At 37.5% G+C, this 22,630-nt stretch overlaps 2 protein-coding genes across 2 annotated transcripts; one reads left to right on the top strand and one right to left on the bottom strand.

Annotated features, from left to right (window-relative positions):
* Nucleotides 1–15,750: 15,750 nt before the first annotated feature.
* LOC149834834 (uncharacterized) lies at nt 15,751–20,995 on the top strand. Its single transcript, XM_090009467.1, has 3 exons — nt 15,751–16,015; nt 17,600–17,757; nt 20,852–20,995. Exons 1-3 carry the CDS (start codon nt 15,751–15,753, stop codon nt 20,993–20,995), a joined length of 567 nt encoding a protein of 188 aa, XP_089865593.1.
* Nucleotides 20,996–21,293: 298 nt separating this feature from the next.
* Nucleotides 21,294–22,220, bottom strand: LOC149834833 (transcription factor MYC2-like). Its single transcript, XM_090009466.1, has one exon. It carries the CDS (start codon nt 22,218–22,220, stop codon nt 21,294–21,296), a length of 927 nt encoding a protein of 308 aa, XP_089865592.1.
* Between the last annotated feature and the right edge of the window lie 410 nt (nt 22,221–22,630).

Below are 22,630 nucleotides of genomic sequence, written 5' to 3'. Positions count from 1 at the left end.
ATCTTCTTTGGTGGTGGTTTCTTAAAGAGAGGCCACCTTAGGCTTGAAGGTTCCAATAAGCTTTGGACAAGCGGGTTTAATATGACCCGACTCATTGCAATAATGACAAACAATCATTTTTCTTCCTCCATTGTAGTTTCCTTGTTTCCCAAAATGAGGAGGCTTATAGGTTCTAACATTGTTACCCGGTTTTGATATGGCAAGGACTTCATCAACATGCTTACTCATGCCAAGCCTTGTCTCCTCTTGAGTGATTTCGGCAATAGCATCCTCAATAGGAGGAAAAATAGATCTATGGAGAAGTGAGGATCTCACTTGCTCAAATTCGGGACGTAGCCCAAAAAGGAATTGAAACAATCGCTCTTGTTCCATTTGTTTTTGCCTTAAATCAATATCTTCCATAGAAACCCATTTTGGCTCCAAAAGAGCTAATTTATCCCATAGTGGGTTTAGGGCACTATAATAGTCTTGAATGCTAGAATCACCTTGCTTGGTGGTTCTAATCTTTTCTTGCAAGAAGTATGCTCTCGCAAGATCCTTTTGGGTATACATACCCTTCATAAAGGACCAAACCTCATTGGCTCTACGAAATTTAGCTATATTAGCACATACCTTAAGCTCAACATTGTTCATAAACCACGCAAGGATTTTTGCGTGATTGCTTTCCCAATCTTCCACTTCTTTTTGATGATTTTCAATGGCCTTGAGGTGAGCATCTCCTTCAAGAGCCTTTTCTTGACCTTCTTCGTCCTTTGTAAGCAATAGCTTAGGTTCCGGAATGGTACCCATGACAAAACCCCAAAGCTTCTTTCCTTTGAGATTATTTTCCATTGTTGATGCCCACATCATATAATTCTTTCCATTGAGCTTGAAAGATAGGTCAATCTTTGCCTCCATGATGTTGCCAAGAAGTGAGAAGATATCCACTAAATATGAGATACACGAACCACACCTTTCCTTCAAGAATTGAGTGGCTCTGATACCATGTAATGAGATATTGCAGAAATATAAAGAGTGCATACAAGCACTTACAACAATGAATAAAAGAGACAATATCACAAATCCATAAAGGGACAATACAAGCACAAGCCTTTAAGAATGCAACAATATAAAGAGCCTCTTATTGAGAAGAGAGAAAGCTCTCAAGAATAAGAAATATACAAGGGGTTAACCCCTATTTATACAAGAGGGAGAGGAGCAAAGCTATGGCCAAAAGACCTCAAAAGGAGAGCCAAAAGGGGGCTCCCATAGAGTCGTTGGGAGCCCCCAACGGTCACATTTGTGACCGTTAGGGGCTCCAACGACTCTAAGGTTGGAGCCCCTTTTAACCCTCAAAAGAAATAAAAAAAGAAATAAAAAAATAAGAAAATAAAATTATATTTTATCAAAAAATGAAAATAGTTGTTTTCTAAAACAACTATGTGAAATTACAAAAATACCCCTATCGGGTATTGATGTAATATACAATATATATATATATATATATATATATATATATATATATATATATATATATATATATATATATATATATATATATATATATATATATATATATATATATATATATATATTAGATACATTTTAACAATTACTAGTGGATGACAGTCCAAAAAAGAAAAAGAAAAAATGTAAATGCATCTTCAAATTCTGGAAATCACATGAACTCGAAGGGTGTCATATCTGGTTCTTTGGGCAGCAATTCACAGTCCAAGATCATTGCAAATGTCCTGCATCTTACCACGCAGCTGAAGAAGTATTTTGCACTTCTTCAGCCCTTGCAGCAGTAGCTCGGGATGTCTGTAATTCAGGACTCTTCATAACTTTTCTGTGCTGCATTCATGTTGCCACTCATATACAACACCTACATGTTTTCCTTACAAAACCCCAGATTGATTTGGGTTCTGCAACTTCGTTTTAAAAATCAAATCCCAAACTGGGATTTCCTATTTTTAGAACCTCCAGTTCGCGCTTTAGCAGACAAGAACCTCCGGTACCACCCTTGTGGGAGATCTCGATTGTCCTACAAAAATCACAGTGGATTTATAATCTAATCTACGGATGATCTGGAAATTTTGAGGTTTTTCCAAGCAGTTTTGACCTCTGTAAAAAATCGAATTTCTCAGACGTCTGGGAAATATCGATTTTCTTTTGTCAGGGTATAGACAGACTTTAATGCACCAAGTCCGCCAAATCTGTAGCCCCTATGCACAAACTTTCAACACAAAAGTTCTTCCTAACATTATTTTCTGTCATTTCCCAAAATTTGGGAATTTTTGGATCTGTTTCATTATTTTTCCTGGATTTTCCCTTTCTGTCTAACAGATTCCAATGTCCAGAAATCTCAGAGATTTAGGTCTCTGATAACAGTATGGCATTTTCCAAACCATAATGGTTTCAAAAAATCAAATCTTTCTCTGTTTGTCAAGGACATTTTCCCACAATTTCAGCCTTTTTCCCATCTGTCTGTTATTTTTCCCATATTTTCTACTGAAACATGTCTGTCTCCCCTAAATCCTAGAGTCGCCGGATTCTGATCCGACTTGCCGGAGTGGCACAGCTCCGACCATAGGTCAAAACCAGAAAGTGTAAAAGGAAAAAATCCTTTCCTTACTGTCCTTTGTCACCCCATAAAATTTGGGAAAATTTTATGGAAGTTTGATATCCTAAATCTCCTTTAGAATCAACATTTTAGGCAAAAATCACAAAATTTAGGATTTTTATTTGAATTTCTATGTTTAAAAATACAAAAAAAAATAGATTTTCGAGTTCTATTCTGTTATTAGGGTTATTTTAGGTGTCCATGCCAAATTTGGTTTAATTCCAAGTTCATTTGCTCCATATGTTAGTTTATTTTTAAATTCAGAAGCGAAAATCAGGTTAAATTTGATATTTTGTGATATTTTCGTTATTTTAAGGTTTTTATCATTTTCATGAGCATATAGAATTATATTAGGGTTAATTTCAATGTCATTTTAATTTCACATTATTCATTTTTGCAAAATTTATTTCAGAAAACCTTGGTTTCAAGGCCATAGTCTTGTTATCGGGGGTATTTTGGTCATTTTGACTTAAATTTCGAAATTTCAATTTATAATTCTCCAAAATTTCATGCATATCATCATATTTTATCATATTATGTTTGATTTATTTCATTTGATTTTCAAAATTCTAAAATTTACAAAAATTCTTTTAAAAAACCATGATTTCAAAGTCATCAGGGGTATTTTGGTCATTTTGACCCCAATTTCGAATTTTCAAGTTTATTTTCGAAATTTGTTCATTATTTATCATGTTTATATCAAAGGGGGTATGATTTTGGGTTTATATCTGAATAATATCCGATAATTTTCCATATTTTCGGATAACTTCAGAAAAACCTACATTTTTTTGCTAACCTTGTTTTCTAGTTTTGCATGAACATTCAATAAGAAGATTTAGCTTTTATTTCTTTTATTTCAATTCAATGTAAAAATCAATGTAATATTTGGAATAAGAGTTATTTTTCTGCTTAGAATAGGGTTGCATTGCATATAGTTTAATTTCTGCAAAATTTCAATATTTGATGTATGATCCATGCATATTTATTTCAAATTCACTATGGTTTACACGAATGGCACGTGCACAAGCTTTTATGAAGTTTATAAACTCGGTGGGATTCGTATTTATGGCCATAGTCAGAATACGAAGAAAACCAAGATTTATGACCTTTATATTAGCCACATTCAGTCTACACACTTAGGCTAACTTCAAAATGCACTGCATTTCTCAAAGTTTTAAAAGGACTTCCCAATTTCTCAATTGAAATTCCCCTTTCAAATTCATATTCATTCATTAATATCATTCAAATTGCATGATTTTCAAATTCATTTTCCAATTTCAATTTCAGAAAAATCAATTTTCTCAAGGATTTACCAAGTCTTTCTCAGGATTGGATTTTCCCAGAATTCTAAATTTTAAAATTAGATTTCAAAGTATTTCCCAAGTTCAAATCAAGATTTTCCTATGTTTTAACATTCTCAAATTTCAAAATCCCAAGTTTTCATAAATCCATTTTCTCAGAATTCCCATTTTCCTGAGAATCCATTTTTCATTTCAAAAGTCCTTTTCCAATGAATTTCTTATATTTTCTCAGAATTCTCAAATCCATTTTCTCAGAAAAGCAATTCCAAATTTCAAAATCGATTTTTCAAAGTTCAAGTCTTCATGCGAATTCATTTTCCAATCCATTTTCTGATTTTCAATGAAATTTAATGATTTTCCCAAGAATTCCAATTTCAAGTACTTTTCCAATAATTTTCCAAGCATATTTGCCAAAGCAAACATCATATTTTCTCAAACTTGCATCTTTTCAAAATTTCATAGCACAAGCCTGATTCTTTGTGCATTCTAGGAAAATAGAGCATAATTTAGATATTTGAGTCAAGTTAAAGCACATAATTGATCCTTGGTTCAATTACCCCTGGTAAAGGCGCCAGGAACGGTTGAACCTCGTACCAACAGGCGGATCCCATTCCACGGAATTTTCCCGCAAATTTTTAAAACGGAGGCGAGTTAATTTTCAAAAATCATTTTCAAAACTTTGGTCGAGTTTGACTCGCAAAATTCGTTTCTCTCTCGCAAGGGAGGGGAAAAAATTTTGCGATGAGAACAGGTTTGGCGACCGTGATGGGACCTGTCTTCGTCTGATCAATTGTGTGCTTTGACTTAGCTTAATTATCAAAATCGTGCTCTATAAACTGTCAGCTTTTAATTTCTGATATCATGTGAACCTAGGAGCCTAGACTTGAACCCACCTGACATGGATTGCATGTAGACTAGGCATGGTTTGGTAGGACCATATTGAGGAGAATTATGCATGCTCATTTAGACTTAGGTCTGAAATACAACACTCCTCAATCTAGGAATTGTATGAAAACAATGCTTGCTTTTTAAAAAAAAATCAAAATTTTATCTCTTTAGGACTTACAGCCCTCTGTTTGTCTGCATGTGATCATTTTTCAAAAACCACCCCACCTATGTCTACCCGGTCTTCATGTTGCTAGGCTCTCTTCCAGAACCATAGTTCGGGACAGAGCCTCACAACTGGGCCACTTATTTGGGCTAACGCCCCCCTGCCACGTACCAAGGGCCATAGTCCAACGTATATCGGCAGGCGCTCAAGGATGTTGGGAAAACACAAGCCTAGACCCGGAGATGAATTTTTATGCCACGTACATCAAGCCTCGGCTCGAGTATATCGGCATAGCATGATTGGACACAGTTGATCTGAGCCTAGAGTCAGGATTAGGATCCTAAAGCTCTTTCAAAATTAATGCATTTAGAGTAAGCTTCTTAGGGATTGCTGTATGTGCATAATTGTTTGTGATTAAATGTATAATATTCAGTTTCGTCTTATTTTCTCATACTTTTCCCAATTTTTCCAAAATATCGGACAATTTTTTTAAAATACCTCATTTTTCATCTTTTATGAAATATCTCCTTTTTCTCAAAAACCCTGGATGATTTTTCCAAATTATCCACCTTTTCTTCAAAACTCTAGGTGATTTTCCATTCTTCCGTTCCTCTGGACTTCGAATTTTCAGCATTTCATCCTGCCTGCAATTTTCAAAATTCTTGTATTTTTTCAAGGTTTAATTCCAATCTTTCTATCTTTCAATCCAATGGCATCTAGTCAGCTCGACTCTATCTTTCCTGAGAGTCACATCTCCTATGAGGTGCGACAAAGTCTTTATAAGCATCGAGCTCTTAGCACCGGATCCTTCTTTCCTCGGTGGTACTATGTCTGGTTCAAAAACTTCTCCCGTATGTTTTCGGACCACTTGAGCGATTGCGGGTTGGAACTGACATCTGCAGTGGGGAAGTTGACAGTTAATGGTAATCTGATCCATGCACTGGCAGAGCGGTGGAATCCACGCACTTGCACGTTCTGGTTCCCGTGGGGCGAGATGACACTACTGATGGATGAATTTTCAGAGATTATGGGACTGCCCGAGCCAGCCGGTCAGCCTGGAGATCCATTAGAGCAGCAATTTCTAATCAATGTCAAGGGTCTGGACCCCAAAGATGTCGTAGCTCGCATAACAGAGCGCAAGTCGTGGCCACTGATTGAAGAAAACGGAAATGAATACGTGAGCCTGATCGAGATCTACCGGCAGTATGGAGAATTTGCAGAAGTCAGCTCGTTGTCTAGGACAGCTCGAGAGAGAATTCAGCATGCGATGGTTCTGTGTACTGTGGGACTTGCTTTCTTTCCAGGTGGACAAAATTATCCCAAATAGGAGATAAAATACCGTAAAAATCTCTTACACTTTTATTTCCTTGTTTTGAATTATGTACCTTATCTTGGAGATAATAAAGTCTAGCCATATCCTTTTGGATAAAAGTACTTCTTAGAAAGCTCCATGCGTCACATGCCTTCTTAAATTTGATGATATTGGTAGCGATCTTGAACTCCATGGTATTCATAAACCATGAGAGTATTTGTGCATTGCTTGCCTCCCAATCTTCCAATTTATTTTTGGAATTCTTCCAAGGCTTTTTCTTTTTCTTCTTCGGACAAGGCATTGACTCGATCTCCTTCTCTTCTAGTCAATTTGAGTTGTGGTTCACTAGTAGAACCACTAACAAAATCCCACAATTTTTTTCTTTTGATATGATTCTCCATAGCCGTCGCCCACATCAAGTAGTTGTTTTCATTGAGTTTGTAGGTGATGACGGTGGCGAACTCTCTTTCTCCCATAATGAATACTTGAGTTTAGACTAGAGGAGATAGGGAATGATCAATGATCAATGATCAATGATCGAAGAACACTTCCTTCACGAGATTCTCCTTCTTTCAAGAACCTGGCTCTGATACCATGTAATGAAACAAGGTACAATAGAACAATAGGGAAACAAACACAATGCCAACAAAGGGCTTTAATAAACTCACTTAAAGTTGGTCACTAATGGACCAAATACAATCTCAAAAGAGATAAAAATACCAAACAGCACAAGAGGCATACAAGCCTATAAGATGGGAAAAAACTCTAGAGAAAACCCTCAAATGCTTCTAAAAGCATTGAGGAATAACAAGGGAGTGAGGCTCTATTTATAGAGCCTCACTCCAACACATGGGAGGCAATCCAGCTCTTTGGACTGCCTTCCAACAGTCATTATTATGACTATTGGGTGGTAGTCCAACGTCTAGTTGGACTGCTGCCCAACAGTCATATTTTGACTGTTGTGCACAACAGTCATATTTTTGACTGTTGTGCCTAACAGTCATATTTTGACTGTTATGCCCAACTGTCATATTTTTGACTGTTGTGCCTAAGTTGTATGGCAGTTTATTTATTTATTATAATGTTAAATTACATTTCAGTCTCTAGTGGACTGTACTATATGATAAAAGACAAAAATACCCTTATTGGGTATTTGAATACAATTTTATTTTTAACACAAATGTCGCTAAACAAATAGTTGTAATGATTGACCTTCATAAATTAAAATCGAACAAGCATTTATATAAGGCTTAAACGATTTACACAAACATTCATAAACATCGATCACGAGTTGCACAAGCATTGACAGTGCACTTGTACCACGATTTCTACTCATGCACAGAGCGATTTTTATCCAGTTGTGGCCGACATAGACGTCATTGTGTAAATCATTATACCATTGCGTTTTACACAATGAAGTTTGTCTTTAAGACAATGAGCTTTTCTAAGTGAACCATAAGTACCATCGCAATTTACACAATGACGTATGAAGGCTACGTGCTATCGCGATTTGCTTTTACGGGCAATGTCTATGTCAACGAAATTTCCTAATTGCTTTTACGGGCGATTGGGGTTGAGGGTTTAAGGATTTTGGGTTTTTAACGATACAAAATGAGTTAAATTCTTAAATACAAATCGATTTTGTTTGCAAATACAAACAAAGACATATCATTCTCGCCGTAACTTCGTAACTACAAATCCACATGATTTACAACCAAATTCATATAGAAAAAATACTAGTATTTAGTTACAATATCTATGGGAGGACAATTTTGTCGAACGCATATCTATCTTTTAGAGACTCAAATTTTTACAAAAGAGATCACCAAAACATCTGTATCGTTCATCGTTGTGTCCTTCTATGCTGATGATACATCCTCTGCAAGCAGACGAGCTCATTAGTAATGGCAACCCACTGCACTATTTTCCTCAGACTGAGGGTAATTCTTAGAGACTCCAGCATTGGTCAGCATTGGTGCGCTCTTGACAATAAGCTTCAAAGGTCAAGAACCGTTCTCTTGAAGGAGCCGAGGAGATACATGATAGATCGCTCACCCTACATATTTGTCATGAAGTATATCGAAGATTAGGCAGATATTTTTTCAACTGTGAAGTATGGTTTGTGAACAATGTAGAGTTCGGTAGTAGGAATAGATCAAATAGATGGACATCTGCATCACCCCCCTCCAGTTTATCAAGCACAGGTAGAAGAAACACAGAAGAACAAAGAAGAAAGAAAAATACAAGGAACAAGAAGAAGAAAGAGAAGAAGAAGAAGAAGGCGAAGGAGAAAAAAGAAGAAAAAGAAGAAGTTGCGCTGTCGCAGAAAAGAAAGAGGAAGAGAGGTTAAATAAATTAGGGTTTAAGACCTGGACAACGGGTCGGGTCGGGTAGGGTTTTATATATACATCTATATTAGGGTTTTATATATACATCTATATTAGGGTTTTATATATACATCTATATTAGGGTTTTACATTTTGTAGGGTTTTACGCACGTGTACAGGCATCGACACGATGTGTAATCTTGGTAAAGTACAAATCCAATTAACAGTTGCAAAACGTTATGAGTAAATCGTTATAATCCATATCGATATCGTTCACATAGACAAACAAACACATATCTGTTTTTTTTATACAATTAGACATCCCATTAATTACCTACTGATGATGATATCGGTTTTGTTGGTGATGATGGTCATGTGTTTTATCTAAGCCAAACCATTGTGGTCAGGTAAAAAAGACTAGGTTTTTTGGTAAATGATTGCGGTTGTAAATGACATCGATTTATAGTTTTAAAGTTATCGATTGTAAATGGCATCGGTTGTAAACCATTCCCGTTAATTACCCAGAGTTGAGAAATCGATTTGTATTTATGAAGTTACCGCGACAACAATATGTCTTTGATAGTCTTTGTGAACGAAATCGATTTGTATTTATAAAGTTACATCGATTTGTATCATTGAATTATTCACGATTAGTTCTTTACTAAGTCTGTATATCATGTGACTTTGTTTGTTAATGAATTATTCTCGGACAATACCGGATGCTGTGGAGGCCCTCCCATACAATATGGACGATACAATTTATATATAATGATTTATATATGTGAAGGCTAGATGAGAAAACGATTTTCACTAATTGTATAAACACTGAGTTCACATACAATTCTCAATTTATAATGATTTATATACCAAATTAATCACCATAGAGGCAATTTACTAATGGTTCAAAAATTATGCTATAGCGATTTAACAACGATCATGCACAAGTAGTAAATGTAACAACTTTTTGCTTTTAAGACAGTTTATTTATAGGATAACTTTTTGCGCAACTATAGTATATGTATAATGATTTGTATATGTGAAGGCTAGATGAAACAACAATTTTCAGTAATTGTATAAGCATTGAGCAACGGCGATTTACTTGCGGTATCAAAATTATAGCTTTGTATGCTAGATAAGACAACGATTTATACATGTGAATGATACATATTACAAGGATTTATACATGTGAAAGGTACATTATTAAACAAAGTTCTATTTTTAATACATGTGAAAGATACAATTCTATTTTTATGGCTCACGATTCATGAAAATGGCTTCATCCAAAAACTCTTTCTTAATAAGACCATCTAGTGTATACGCATATTCACCTCCTGTTTTGTTAAACTATTAACAAATCTGACAATGTGGAAATTGGGTCATACAAAGAGGCATGACAACTAACTTTATGGTAAGACTTAAACAGAATTCACACGCGATTTCTGTGTTCCATAGCTCGCTTTCGAATTGATTTGAGATTGTCATGAAACAAAACAATATAAGACACTACATTAAGTTTCACAAGAAATGCAAACATCCTCCCAACATTGATTACATACCAAAAGACTTATAAAACTGAAGCTATCATTCCGAAAAAACTGGTTGGGGGGATTGAAGGTTACAACATTAGAAATTATGTCCATAGGGTATTGTTGCATGTTGGAAATTACGTCTGTAGGGTATTGATGCATGTTGAAAATTACACAAGTTAGATATTACTTCACGTAATGCAATTTATATGGGAAGCAATATAATGTCTTACATACATGTTCATGCGAAGGGTTTCATTGCTTTTGCTTAGAGGTTGGTTGTTTCTTAGACCTTTTTTTGCGAACCAATTCTAGTCCACCCTTTGTCCTCTAACGACTGCTATCAGAGGCAAGTTTTCTTTTGATACCCTTCGCTAGGTGAATTTTTCCATCATAATCTACAACGTTCACTCCTGACTTGTTGAAGATGATGTTTACGCTTCGGCACTTTTCATGAGTGTCAAGGGAAACATGATTTACACCTTTGTTGTTCGCTACCATTTTTTTCGATTGGTCTTCATGAGCTGCAACGAACCGATGGTGAATTAAATGTACTTTTTTAAGTAACTTCCTTGACGCTTTTCTCATGCATACATAGGCTTCTTTACTTTTCGATGTCAAATCTGCAACATACATAAATGACCTACATAGTTGTTGGTAACGGGAGGATGTGTGGCACTTCTCATCAACACTAGATTGACTGACATTATCTGTATCTAGCAGTTCAATCTTTGCTTGTCTTTTCCATCTTTGCATTAAATATGACTCAGGTATTTCTCGTATCTTCTCTTCATTAAGTGCTTTTAATGCATGACGACATAAAATACCTTTGAATTCATACTTTTTGCACGTACATTCAACTATTTCACTATCAATATTGTACGTGACATGTGCTTTTTGCCTTTTTTGATGCTCTTCGCCTTTCCATACGATATAGTATTTGTACATATTCTTGGTTTGTATGCGTCCTTCTATGTTGCAATTTATGACCTGTATAACTTTCTTCTTAATGCATTCAAATACAGTTAGTGTATACAGATCTGCAGGTCGCATCAATATTTTCATGCCCAAAGTTACAAGGCGTGTATTGAAGTATTTCACATCTTGTTCAAGCTCATTCTGTCTAAGACCGTTTACAAATAATTCATATTGTTCCATGAAGTGAAACATTGTTAAACATGAATACAGGGTTTTCTTCAGTGTGACATGCATAAATTTCACTCTTTGTGTGCTTATCATACCTGCACAAAAGTATTGTCTTCCATATGTCAATGCACACTTCTCTTTTTCTGCACAGACAATCTTCAAGGTCGTATATCTGAATCATTTCCTCTCAATCAGACATAAAGGTGATCTCGTCTACACTCTCAAGTACACACCTAGTAAACTTTTTGTCAAACCCTATATTCTGATTAAATGTGTTCTATGTTCTTTGTTGCATTTTGAAATATATGCCACAAACATAGGCGATGATGTGCATCTGGCTACACATAAGACACTGCAGCTGCAATTGCGTGATCACCATCTGTAAGTACAACTTTAGGTTGCTTCTCATTCATGTGTAAATACTCTGAACAACTACTCAAAGCTTTCCTTGGTCTGGTCGTACAAAAAAGCGCTGCCTAATATACAACTCTGTGAGTGATGGTTCACTCCGACAAACTGCGCAAATGGCCATTGTTCAATATTAATCTTCACTATTGTATAAAAAACAAACACATAATTGAAGCATTCAAAATCTACTCTTGACTTTGAATCTGCCCAAAACATATTCACAGCATATTCATCTTCATCCAGTTGCATTGCACTAAAGAAACCAGGGTCAATGCTTGATTTCTTCTATAAGTAATCAACCAAAGAACATATTTCTCCATTCTTCATGTTATCTGTTCTCTTCCTTCTCAAGTGGTGTCTTAGATCCATAGGTGTGAATGACACATTCTCGCGACCATCATCTATGTGCGCAAACAAATTGTTTGTCTTCCTTGGTGCAAAGCCGATGCTATCAACTATTTCATCAATTGCAACATGTGCTTCTGTTACTTTACGATGTGACCTTAACATAGGAGTCATAAATGAAGCAGATAAATCATGATTATGATCACTGATTAAAGTACGAACTACATATTTCTCATTCAGAAGTCTTCTTAACACCATTATCGCTAGACATCCACATCTTGATTCTGGCATGCTCCTTGTTGGATTTTCACTTGACTTCTTTCAACCTTCCTTAGAACAAACATATGTCTTTCTCACCACGATACCCTGTGCATTTTTTTTACCAAGAATACCTTCTAACACGGAAGCCAAATTTTAAGGCATAATCATTATAAAATTTATATGCAACATCCTTATTATTAAATTGCATTTCTTCTACGGGAACAAAGTCAGGTGTACTATCATGTACATTCCCAGTGCCTGCACCTTTATCAAGTGTACTGTCACGATCGTCTACCTCATTATCGAATTCATTTCTTCAGCTGGAACATTCAAGTCAAGAGTGAATCCAATGCATGCACCCTTGTTATCATGTACATCATTAGTGCACATGTTCACTTCTTTAGGTGCTTCATTAGTACAAATGTTCACTTCTCCATATCTTTCAAACGATTGAGATAGATCATCTTCATTACAACCAGATAATAAGCTCACCACTGTTATAAGCAAGATATCAATTTGTGTTAGCAAGCACATATGTTTACTATGATTTATTCAAGATGCATATAACAACGGATACCGATAAGGTTAAGTCAAAGAAACGATTAAATGAATCACAGTATAAAACAACGGCGATTTGTTATTTGCTTATACTATGCATCGAGTTGTTACTTACCATGCCAATAAAAGCAACGGTTTGTCGTATATGTGTGCTAACAATAGCGATTTAATTATATCTACGATGTTGTGAAGCGATTTCAATAGAAATCGCTAAATGAGCTGCGATTTGAATACAAAAATCGCCACCGCAAGCATGTAATAATGTATTTCTGCACGCACACATTTTAAAAGTCTTTCTACAAATATCTTACAAATCGATACTAGAAAACACATAATATCTTACAAATCGATATACATATCGCATAATATATTATAAATCGATACGGTAATTCACATAATAGCTTACAAATCGACACTACAAAACACAATATCTTACAAATCGATATATATATCATAAAATATATTACAAATCGATATAAAAATTCAGCACAATAGCTTACAAATCGATATTAACAAACAAAACAATATCTCACAAATCGGTAGTATGTTACTACAATCGCGATTTGCGATACATTGCATATACTGAGTGAATGGAGGATACCGAATGGGGTAGAGGCCTTTCCTCGCATCTGTAAACAAGCATTCTTGTCAACAGGTCCTAGCGTCTTACAAATATCGTTAAGTTTCCAACCATCGAAAGGACAAGATCCACCTGCAATAACAAAACAATGCTTTAATGGCACTCACGACAACATACGTTCTTCAACGATAGCATGATGACATTGAAAGGTACTCACGACGCCTTAATGGCACTTGTTGGAATGTTTGTGCATCATTGTTTTCTTCCATAATGCCTAACGACAACGAAAAAGAATAGAAGACTGTAAAAAGAGATGGCCGACAAATGCCCTATGACGCCCATCAATGATCGAACCAGTCGATCGCGAACCCGAGAATGTTTTGTAACACAAGGCAGGAATGAGAAGGCGACAATGTGTTGTAACACAAGCTAAAAACCAAGGTGGAAACCTCGACTCGAGACGACGGCAAAGGCTGCTACTCCGGTGGCAAAGTTTGCATCGTCAAAGGGAGCTCCTGTTACAGCAGATGATGCAAAAGTTTACTGCTTAGGGCGAAAACAGAACGTTTGGACTTTGAAGAGTTAACATCATCCTCGACTTTCTGGATGGAAGATATTTTTGTCCTTTTCTCAAACTGTCGTTTTCTTTTTTTTGAATGAAGGACATTTTTGTCATTTTCTCGAACCGTCGTTTCATGGCGAGAATAACAAGACAGGCTACTTAAGTCTTTGCAACCGCACCGGACTCCGATGCTAAGTGATGCCGACACATGAGAATACGAGCTCCATGTGCTTATATACGTGGCGCTCATTGGGCCTCCCGAACACGCACTGTGGCTAACGGCCGTCTTCGGGGGAGAACACACACCACCTTTCTGCTAATGTTTGGTCTGTGATTGCACAGCTTTTGCCGGCATAGTAACATCAGGGGAGTGAATTGAGATCAGGTGCAATGTGATTGCACACTTTAAGTGTGATTACCCACCATCTGTTGTTGGGCCCCACAGCTGACAGGCTGTATTCCAAAGATGGTGGGAGTGGTCACACCTGATCTGTACTGTGATAATAAGTTTGTTGGTTATAGTTAATTAGCACTTATATCATAAAATTGCCAAGAATAAGTAGGTGATATATTAAAAATTATCTGTAATAAGCATGTGATGAGCAGTATCAGGAAGTATGTCAAACCTGAAAATCAATCTTCACAATATGTTATAAACTAGTGGATGTTGAAACTTGAAAGGGTTCAAATGCAAGAATGCAGTCATTTCATGTTTCAACTTTTATTCCACTTGTGTCTCATTTCTCAAAGTGATTTTAGGGTCCCACAAATCTCTGATGACACGTTATAACAAATAACTGCTTAATTGATTATAAAGCCCATATAAAATGAGTACTTTTGATTGCATTATTTTGTGACAAACGCCCCCCCTAAGGGAAAGCTTTTCCAGTGTGCAGGTCGAGTACTTGTGAAGTTCTACAATGAGGGTGCTGGAATAAGACATTGTCAATATTGCACCTCTTGGTGACTCAAAACAGCAGTTTTACCCCTTCATCAAAAAATTGATCACTTGTAAGATAGTTAGGCCTCTTTTGTTTTATGCAAGAGGTTGTGTGCCTGGCTTTTTAAGTTCAGGTTGGAATTGGAGAAGGTTTATCTCCTTCAGCTACAACTAATATTATTGCCATATAACCTATTTGGGTAACATTTCTTTTTCTTTTCCTTTTTTCTAATCACTCTGTTTTGAGGACCTTGTGTGTTGTATATATAATATTGATTGGCTTGCACACAACGCATAACTATACCTCCAGTGGAATGATCTAGAGCTGTTTGGTTTGTTTTTGGTGGTCTAAGCATTGAAAATGTTGCAGGGGTGTGGAACCTGTACGTGTTTATCTTTGGAAATGGTTCTCAGGCAGTTGTCAGTTTTATTTGTTGTAGGCATACTTCGAAATATTTTGCAAGAAAATTAAAATTCATGCTTTAGTTTTGTCTCTTCTTGTCCACATTCTTGCAATTTTGCATGCTTCGTGTTTTCTTTTGTGTGCCTCCCTAAAGAGCTTGTTATAACACACATATAAATATATATACATGAAATTGTAATGACCCCGATTTATAGCTCGATTTTTCTTGTGATTTTTTTTTTATAAAAACTCGGCGGAATATACAAATCAAAACTCAACCGAAATGGGTGGCGATCTCGTCGTACTGCCGACGGAACGACATCGAGCACGGGCCGGTGCAGTGCCAGAAGCGGTGGAGCAACTTCGTCGGAGACTTCAGGAAGATAAAGGAGTGGGAAAGGGAGGGCGGCGAGGAGAGCTTCTGGGTGATGCGGAACGACGCCAAGAGGGAGCGGAGGCTGCCAGGGTTTTTTGACCGGGAGGTCTATGACATGCTCGACGGCGGCCAGCATAGCTGCCATGCTGGCGGTGGAGCCGATCTTCGACAGCGGCCGACCCATCGACAAGGGCTTGTTCTTGGATTTCGAGTCGCCCGAGCACGAGAGGCAGAGGATGGGAGCCCTCCACCGAGTCTGCCGACAGAGGTAAAGGTCAAGAGCTCAGTGTTGCCACCGGCCGTGCTGATCAGTGTCGGTGAGCTTCAGCTTTCTTCTTCTTTTTTTAAACATTGGTTTTCGTTCATCGGTTGAGAATTATGAGAAATTTCTAGGGGATTTATTCGGGACGAATTTGATGTGTCCTTTTATTTGCATTCTTTTTGTGTTCATGTTTTGGTGCATGGAATCATCTTCAGCAGTGTTTTATAAGGTGTTTTGATCTGGGTAAGCTTTAATCTTTTGATTTGAATATGGTTTAGGGTTTCTGAATTTAGGGATTTAGGGATTTTCTTGCTCTGCTGATGACTTTTTTGCACTATCTGTTAAATGCACAACTCATATTTGTTGTTTCTCACATTAACTGCAAGTCAATATGAAGCATCCGCTACCATGGTCTTCCTTTCAGTTTGGTTCTGGGTGCACATTATGATTAGATTCGGATTATGGGGTATTTTAGTTATGGATTACTTTTTACTTAAATTACAAGAATAAGAATGGGAACCATTTACTGGAACTAATAATAATGATAAGAAGATGAAGAATGAAAGTGTTGACACAAATTTATCATTTTGAAATCCCATGAAGTGTCATAGGGACTCTTTTCATAAAGGCTACATTACTCGGTTCCTGAGTCAGTTTGCAGTTCTATCCTTTCTACCTAGTCAAGAATTATTATTCGTCACATAGATAAACTGAAAGTAGTTGGTACCTCGATTTCACGATCTGGTTGAGGGCAGTTTAGTTCTTATCTATGTCACAGGGATTCGGCTAGCAGGGTGCCGCACCCGCGTCGACGCGACTCGACGCGGATGCGGGTGCGGGTGCGGCACCGGGTGCGGTCAACCCAATCCTGGGTGCGTTGACCGCACCCAGGATCATTTCGGTCCATTTTTGTTTGGAGTTTTTTTTTAAAAAAAAAAAATTTGCCCTACGAAATGGGCTGCGAAATTTTAAAAAAAAAAAAATCTGCTAGCAGCTGACAGCAGCTGCCTTTTCAATTTCGTAAAGGGTTTTCTCTCTCCACAATAAATGACAGCAGCTGCTGCTCCTGCCTTTTCAATTTCGTAAAGGGTTTTCTCTCTCCACAATAAATGACAACAGCTGCTGCTCCTGCCTTTTCAATTTCGTAAAGGGTTTTCTCTTTCCACAATAAATGACAGCAGCTGCTGCTCTGCCTTTTCAATTTCGTAAAGGATTTTCTCTCTCCACAATAAATGACAGCTGACAGCAGCTGCCTTTTCAATCCTTTTTTGTAAAGGATTTTCTCTCTCCATAATAAATGATAATGATGATTCTTTTTAGTAAAGGATTTCCACTGTTCTCCTGTTCTCCTGACGAAATGGGTGCGTGCAGCTGTATATAAAATGAAATTTGAAAAAACCCGCGTCGCATATATATATATATATATATATATATATATATATATATATATATATATATATATATATATATATATATATATATATATATTTTGCTCCTGCCGCACCCCCGCACCCGGGTTTTTTGGAAGTGCCGAATCCCCGCACCCGCACCCGCACCCATGTGACATAGGTTCTTATGTTTTACAAAAGTTGAACTTCTCTATCTTTTTTGAAGAGTTACTATTATGCAAATGCTGCAGTGAAGCAACAACCAACCATGAACCCTGAGAAAGGGCCTACAGCTCAGGCTAGACAAAAGCAGAAACAACCACTGTCTGATGAGGGTGAGATAAATATGCAAGATAGGTTGATTGAAATTCTTGAGAGGTTTAGCAGAGTGTTTACTGCACAGCTTGAGGCATAGGACATATACTGCCAATTGGACAGAAATCAAAGGAAAGACCATGGTGATTGCTTGGTTGGGGTCCTGAACAAGCTCGATGCAGAGTGTTTACTGCACAGCTTGAGGCACAGGACATAAACTGCCAATTGGACAGAAATCAAAGGAAAGACCATGGTGATTGCTTGGTTGGGGTCCTGAACAAGCTCATGCACTCACAAAAAATGCAGATAAGTTGTAATGGAATCTAAAGCTGACGACCTGTGATGGCCCATCTTTTGTGCAGAAAATCAGAATTTTGGACACCCTCTGTACATTGCTATAAGCGCTGGAATCAAACTCCAGTTGATCATAGAATATGGAAGGTTGATGCCAAGAATCATGCTTGCTGATTGAACAAGATACAAGTGAGGCATGCCTTCAGCTGGATCCTCTGTAGGCTGTGCATTTATATGTAAAAGTGGTACTTCTAAGCTACCAAACTTTGATTCTATTTTTGTAATAAAGGCATGATGATGATGTTCAAAGTTTGATTGAATAAAGAGAATCTTTGTGCTAGTAATACATCCAGGGTCTTTCTATACAAAGCCCTATTTGTTACGAACCATGACATGATCATTCTATGGCGCAAACACCTGATCAACAAGTGTGGCCGTTGGCTGGCCCCAAAATTGATGAAAGATAGTATCCTCGATATTGCCTTCTGGCTCGAGACTTTCTTGAGAGGATTTCTTAAAAGTGGGTTTTTTGAAAAAAGAAATGAAAGTTTAAAAAATCTAAATAATGTAAATAGAAAATAAATAATGGACTTTAGTAATTTTTTTTATGAAAATATAAAGAATCAGTTAGAGAAGCTTTTAAGACATTTGTATAAAATAAGTTTTTATTAACATATTGTGACATTTTTGTTATTGCCGATATTTTGACATTATCGAAATGTGTGTTTTTATCTGCTGTTGCAACAAACCATTAACATCACGATCTTTTCAATTATAGGCGATAGTGGCGACTAGCCTGAATAGTGTAAAATTACAAAAATTAAGCTATGATTGGGGATGCAATAAGCAAACATCTCAAGCGCAAGACCATGATGGAAAATTCAAATGAAAAGTTTTCTACACGTTTCAAAAAATTTGTGCATTCCCAATGAAAGGAAGTAAAAGCGAAGCGCTATCAAGTCCACATCGGTGTCCCTGTCCATGTACATAGTTCTACAAGCTTATGGTTTAATAACACACAAGGGTAAGTCTCTTATTACAAGCTGTCATTGGCCAAACCAAAAACATCAGGAATTTGAAATGATTAGGCAATCCTACCATAATCAGCGGTAACAAATAACAGTAAAGAAACTAAATTCTCCAAATAGCAGCACTGCACAAGCCCATCGACCTCATCATATCTCCGAAGCTGCCATCATTTCATTTTAACAGTCAACATTAACCAGATCTTCCTAATATATTGTTATAATTCACAGTCCAACAACAACAGCCTCGGTTCTTCAACAAGTCTGCTGAGACCTCAACATAACTGATAAATCTCTCGTCGTGTGCTGGTCCATCATCTCCAGTTCAAAAATTAGAAATAGTCAATAGGATCTCTCGTGTCCAGAATGTGAAACAAACTTGTCAAAATTTATATGGGCAGCAATAAGTACACGTGCGCGCCTGTTTGTGTGTTGTAAAAAGACCAAAATTAGACACCAAATACAATTAATTATTTGGCAAGCATGAATAAAATCCATGGCTCATTACCTGATTCCAAGTAGAATTATTGAACACATCATCTTCAAGCAGCTGATGACAATAAAGTTCATTTTCCCACCCACCTAATGCTCAGAGAACCCACTGCATGAAAGACAATTTCATTTCAAGAAATATCTTAAACGCAAAAATATCAAGAATTAGGACTAAGACAACTAAATGATAATTCGAAAAAACACAAACTAAATGGGACAAGAAAAGACACACTCGATCTCTCAACACTAGCATGTTTCACATTAAAAACATTCAGCCTCGATTCTTCAACAAGAGACCAACAAAGTAACAGAATCATAAGAAAAAATTCAAAAAGTAAACACCTTACTATGCACCCAGAATCAAACTGAAAGGAAGACCAAGCAGCAGCCACGTACATGGCAGCGGATGCTTCATATTGGCTTGCAGTTAATGTGAGAAACAACAAATATAATTTGTGCATTTAACAGATAGTGCAGAAAGAGTCAGTTATGTCAAACAGTTTTAACATGAAATTTGTAACGAACTGCTAAATTTCATGTTTTAAGATCTAAGGACAATCAATGGAGCAAACAAATACTGTTCATAACACTGGATAGCACAGATACTGCCAAGAGTATTGCTTATTGCCACCAAATGAACATAATAAAGAGAGATTTAATAATCACAAAACTAACCCCAGGTGAACTAGAGAATACGTGCTTACTAATGTTGGCAATCAAAACTTTACCTTAATCAAGAATCTCTAAAATCCTAGTCTAATAATTCTGCAGGTAAGTCTTGCTTAATGGTAATTGGAAATAATAGAACTAATAAAAGTGATGACCAATCCCATGCATATAAATGTTAACAAATGATGGCTAACCTGTAAATTACTTATTCGATTACCTGATTCACAACCAATATACTGTATGAAATAGATGACAATGAAGGCTCAACATGAATGTTAACTTTGACAATATTGCCAAGGACAGTAAACAATCAAACTGGGGAGAACTTGGTTAAGATGAATCAGACTGGATTCTGTCACAAAATAATGCAATCAAAAGTACTCATTTTATATGGGCTTTATAATGAATTAAACCGTTATTTGTTATAACGTGTCATCAGAGATTTGTGGGACCCTAAAATCACTGAGAAACGAGACACAAGTGGAATAAAAGTTGAAACATGAAATGACTGCATTCTTGCATTTGAACCCTTTCAACATCCACTAGTTTATAACATATTGTGTAGATTGATTTTCAGGTTTGACATACTTCCCGATACTGCTCATCACATGTTTATTACAGATAATTTTTAATATATCACCTACTTATTCTTGGCAATTTTATGATATAAGTGCTAATTAACTATAACCAACAAACTTATTATGACAGTACAGATTAGGTGCGATCACCCCACCATCTTTGGGATACAGCCTGTCAGCTGTGGGGCCCAACAACAGATGGTGGGTAATCAGCTACAGCTGCACACTTAAAGTGTGCAATCACATTGCACCTGATCACAATTCACTCCCCTGATGTTACTATGTAGGCAAAAGCTGTGCAATCACAGACCAAACATTAGCAGTACAACATGTTACCGTGCAGTGAGGATTTTGATTGGTCTTCCTGAAGCTTACTCCTTTTGTATCCATTGCATTTACAAACAAAGAAAAAGCAATATCAATTCAGCCAGCAAGCAACTGTTCTGCAGATTGTGCAGTGTGCAGCCAAATTATGTCAAAACGTTAAAATTATTCATTTCATGACCCTAGAAACCAGAGAGAGAGAGAGTTCCATCAACTTTACGACTAAAAGAAGGTTGTGGAGGCATACCTTACACAGTCTTTTGATGGTTTAGCGCTTCTCTTATCCTCTTATATAGAGCAGATCTGAAAGTGTCAGCTGTCTTGAACTCCTCAGTGAGCTTCACCACCACATTCTGAACCATCAAACTCCCCACCGTCATCACGGTTGCATAGTGAATCACCAACTTCAGTTCTTCCAATGCCTTCATCAAGATGGACGCCGGATTGTTTCTGCTCTCACTCTGCACCCTAATCATAGCCTCCATCCCCAAGATCTTCACCTCTATTTCCACAACCCCACAACCAGAACCACCCTCTCCATAATCCCTGCTCTCAACCCTATCTCTCTTGTCATCATCACCACCTCCACCATTACTATTACTGTCATCGTTACTACGACCGGATTCGAGTTCGAGTTTGATACCTCTCAGCAGAGTCTCTCTTCTTTCACCTCCTCCTAGCGCTCTCTCCAGCGTGTCTACCTTCTCTCTCAACTCCTTGATATACGACACGGCGTCCTCCAAGAGGGACACTTTGTTCATCCTGGACACATTGGGCACGACGGACCGGAGGGAGTAGAACCAGCTGTTGAGCTTCTCCCTCCTCTGCCGCTCTGCCTCGACGGAGTTCACCGGCACATCCCCGCCGTTCCCAGCATTCCTCCCCCTCTTCTTCACCCGTTTCGCCTCCTCAGACACCATCGCCTCCTCGTACACCATCATTGGATGGGAGATCTCGTCCTTCTTACGGCTGTCATTCACCGTTTCCCTTCCGACACCCTCCACAGTGACTGCATACTGGCCACCACCGTCACCATTTCCGCCACCACCGTCACCATTTCCCTCACCTCCGGCAATGCAACATTTTGTGTCAATCTCCATCTGAAACAGCGTGGCCACCGTCAGGAGGAGGCCTTGGTCCTCCTGCACGATGTCGGCTGAGCCCAACTCGAGCATCCCATATCTGAGGGAAGCACACACCGAAGGATCGAGAAAATATCGGCTTAGATGGCATCGACGACTTCAGCGTCGCCGGAGACGAGTGGTACTTCGGGCTGGGGGAGGGAAGGGGAAGAGAGAGAGAGGGACCCAGAAGGAGTCCCCGTTTTTCGGAGTTCTTACTTTTTAATTTTTTATTTTACATTAAAAAAGCAAACTTGACGCAGTTAACGAAAAAACAAGGTAAGACGTGGCATTCATCCGAAACTTACAATGATGGGCCACTATTTTAACATGAGCAAACAGCTTATGTTCAGCATGACCTGATCTGCTTCTCATTTTAATCGTGTGGCAAGGGATGCTCATTATGGTTTTAAATGTTACGACAAGTGAATCAACTGCATTTCAGCTAAGGCAATAAAGAAATA

Source organism: Nuphar pumila, chromosome 6 (genome assembly GCF_984573655.1).
Source record: "Nuphar pumila chromosome 6, dmNupPumi1.hap1.1, whole genome shotgun sequence".
Taxonomy (NCBI): Eukaryota; Viridiplantae; Streptophyta; class Magnoliopsida; order Nymphaeales; family Nymphaeaceae; genus Nuphar; species Nuphar pumila.
Note: the sequence above shows the minus strand (reverse complement) of the source record. Positions and strands in the feature narration are given on the sequence as shown.

What these genes read in the sequence shown, in the direction of transcription:
- LOC149834834 (XM_090009467.1), top strand. Translation starts at nt 15,751, where the DNA reads ATGCGGAACGACGCCAAGAGGGAGCGGAGGCTGCCAGGGTTTTTTGAC. An exon ending in GGCCGTGCTGATCAGTGTCG is followed by an intron (nt 16,016 to 17,599) that starts GTGAGCTTCAGC and finishes CAAATGCTGCAG; the next exon opens with TGAAGCAACAACCAACCATG. An exon ending in TGTTTACTGCACAGCTTGAG is followed by an intron (nt 17,758 to 20,851) that starts GCATAGGACATA and finishes TTATTATGACAG; the next exon opens with TACAGATTAGGTGCGATCAC.
- LOC149834833 (XM_090009466.1), bottom strand. Translation starts at nt 22,220, where the DNA reads ATGCTCGAGTTGGGCTCAGCCGACATCGTGCAGGAGGACCAAGGCCTC.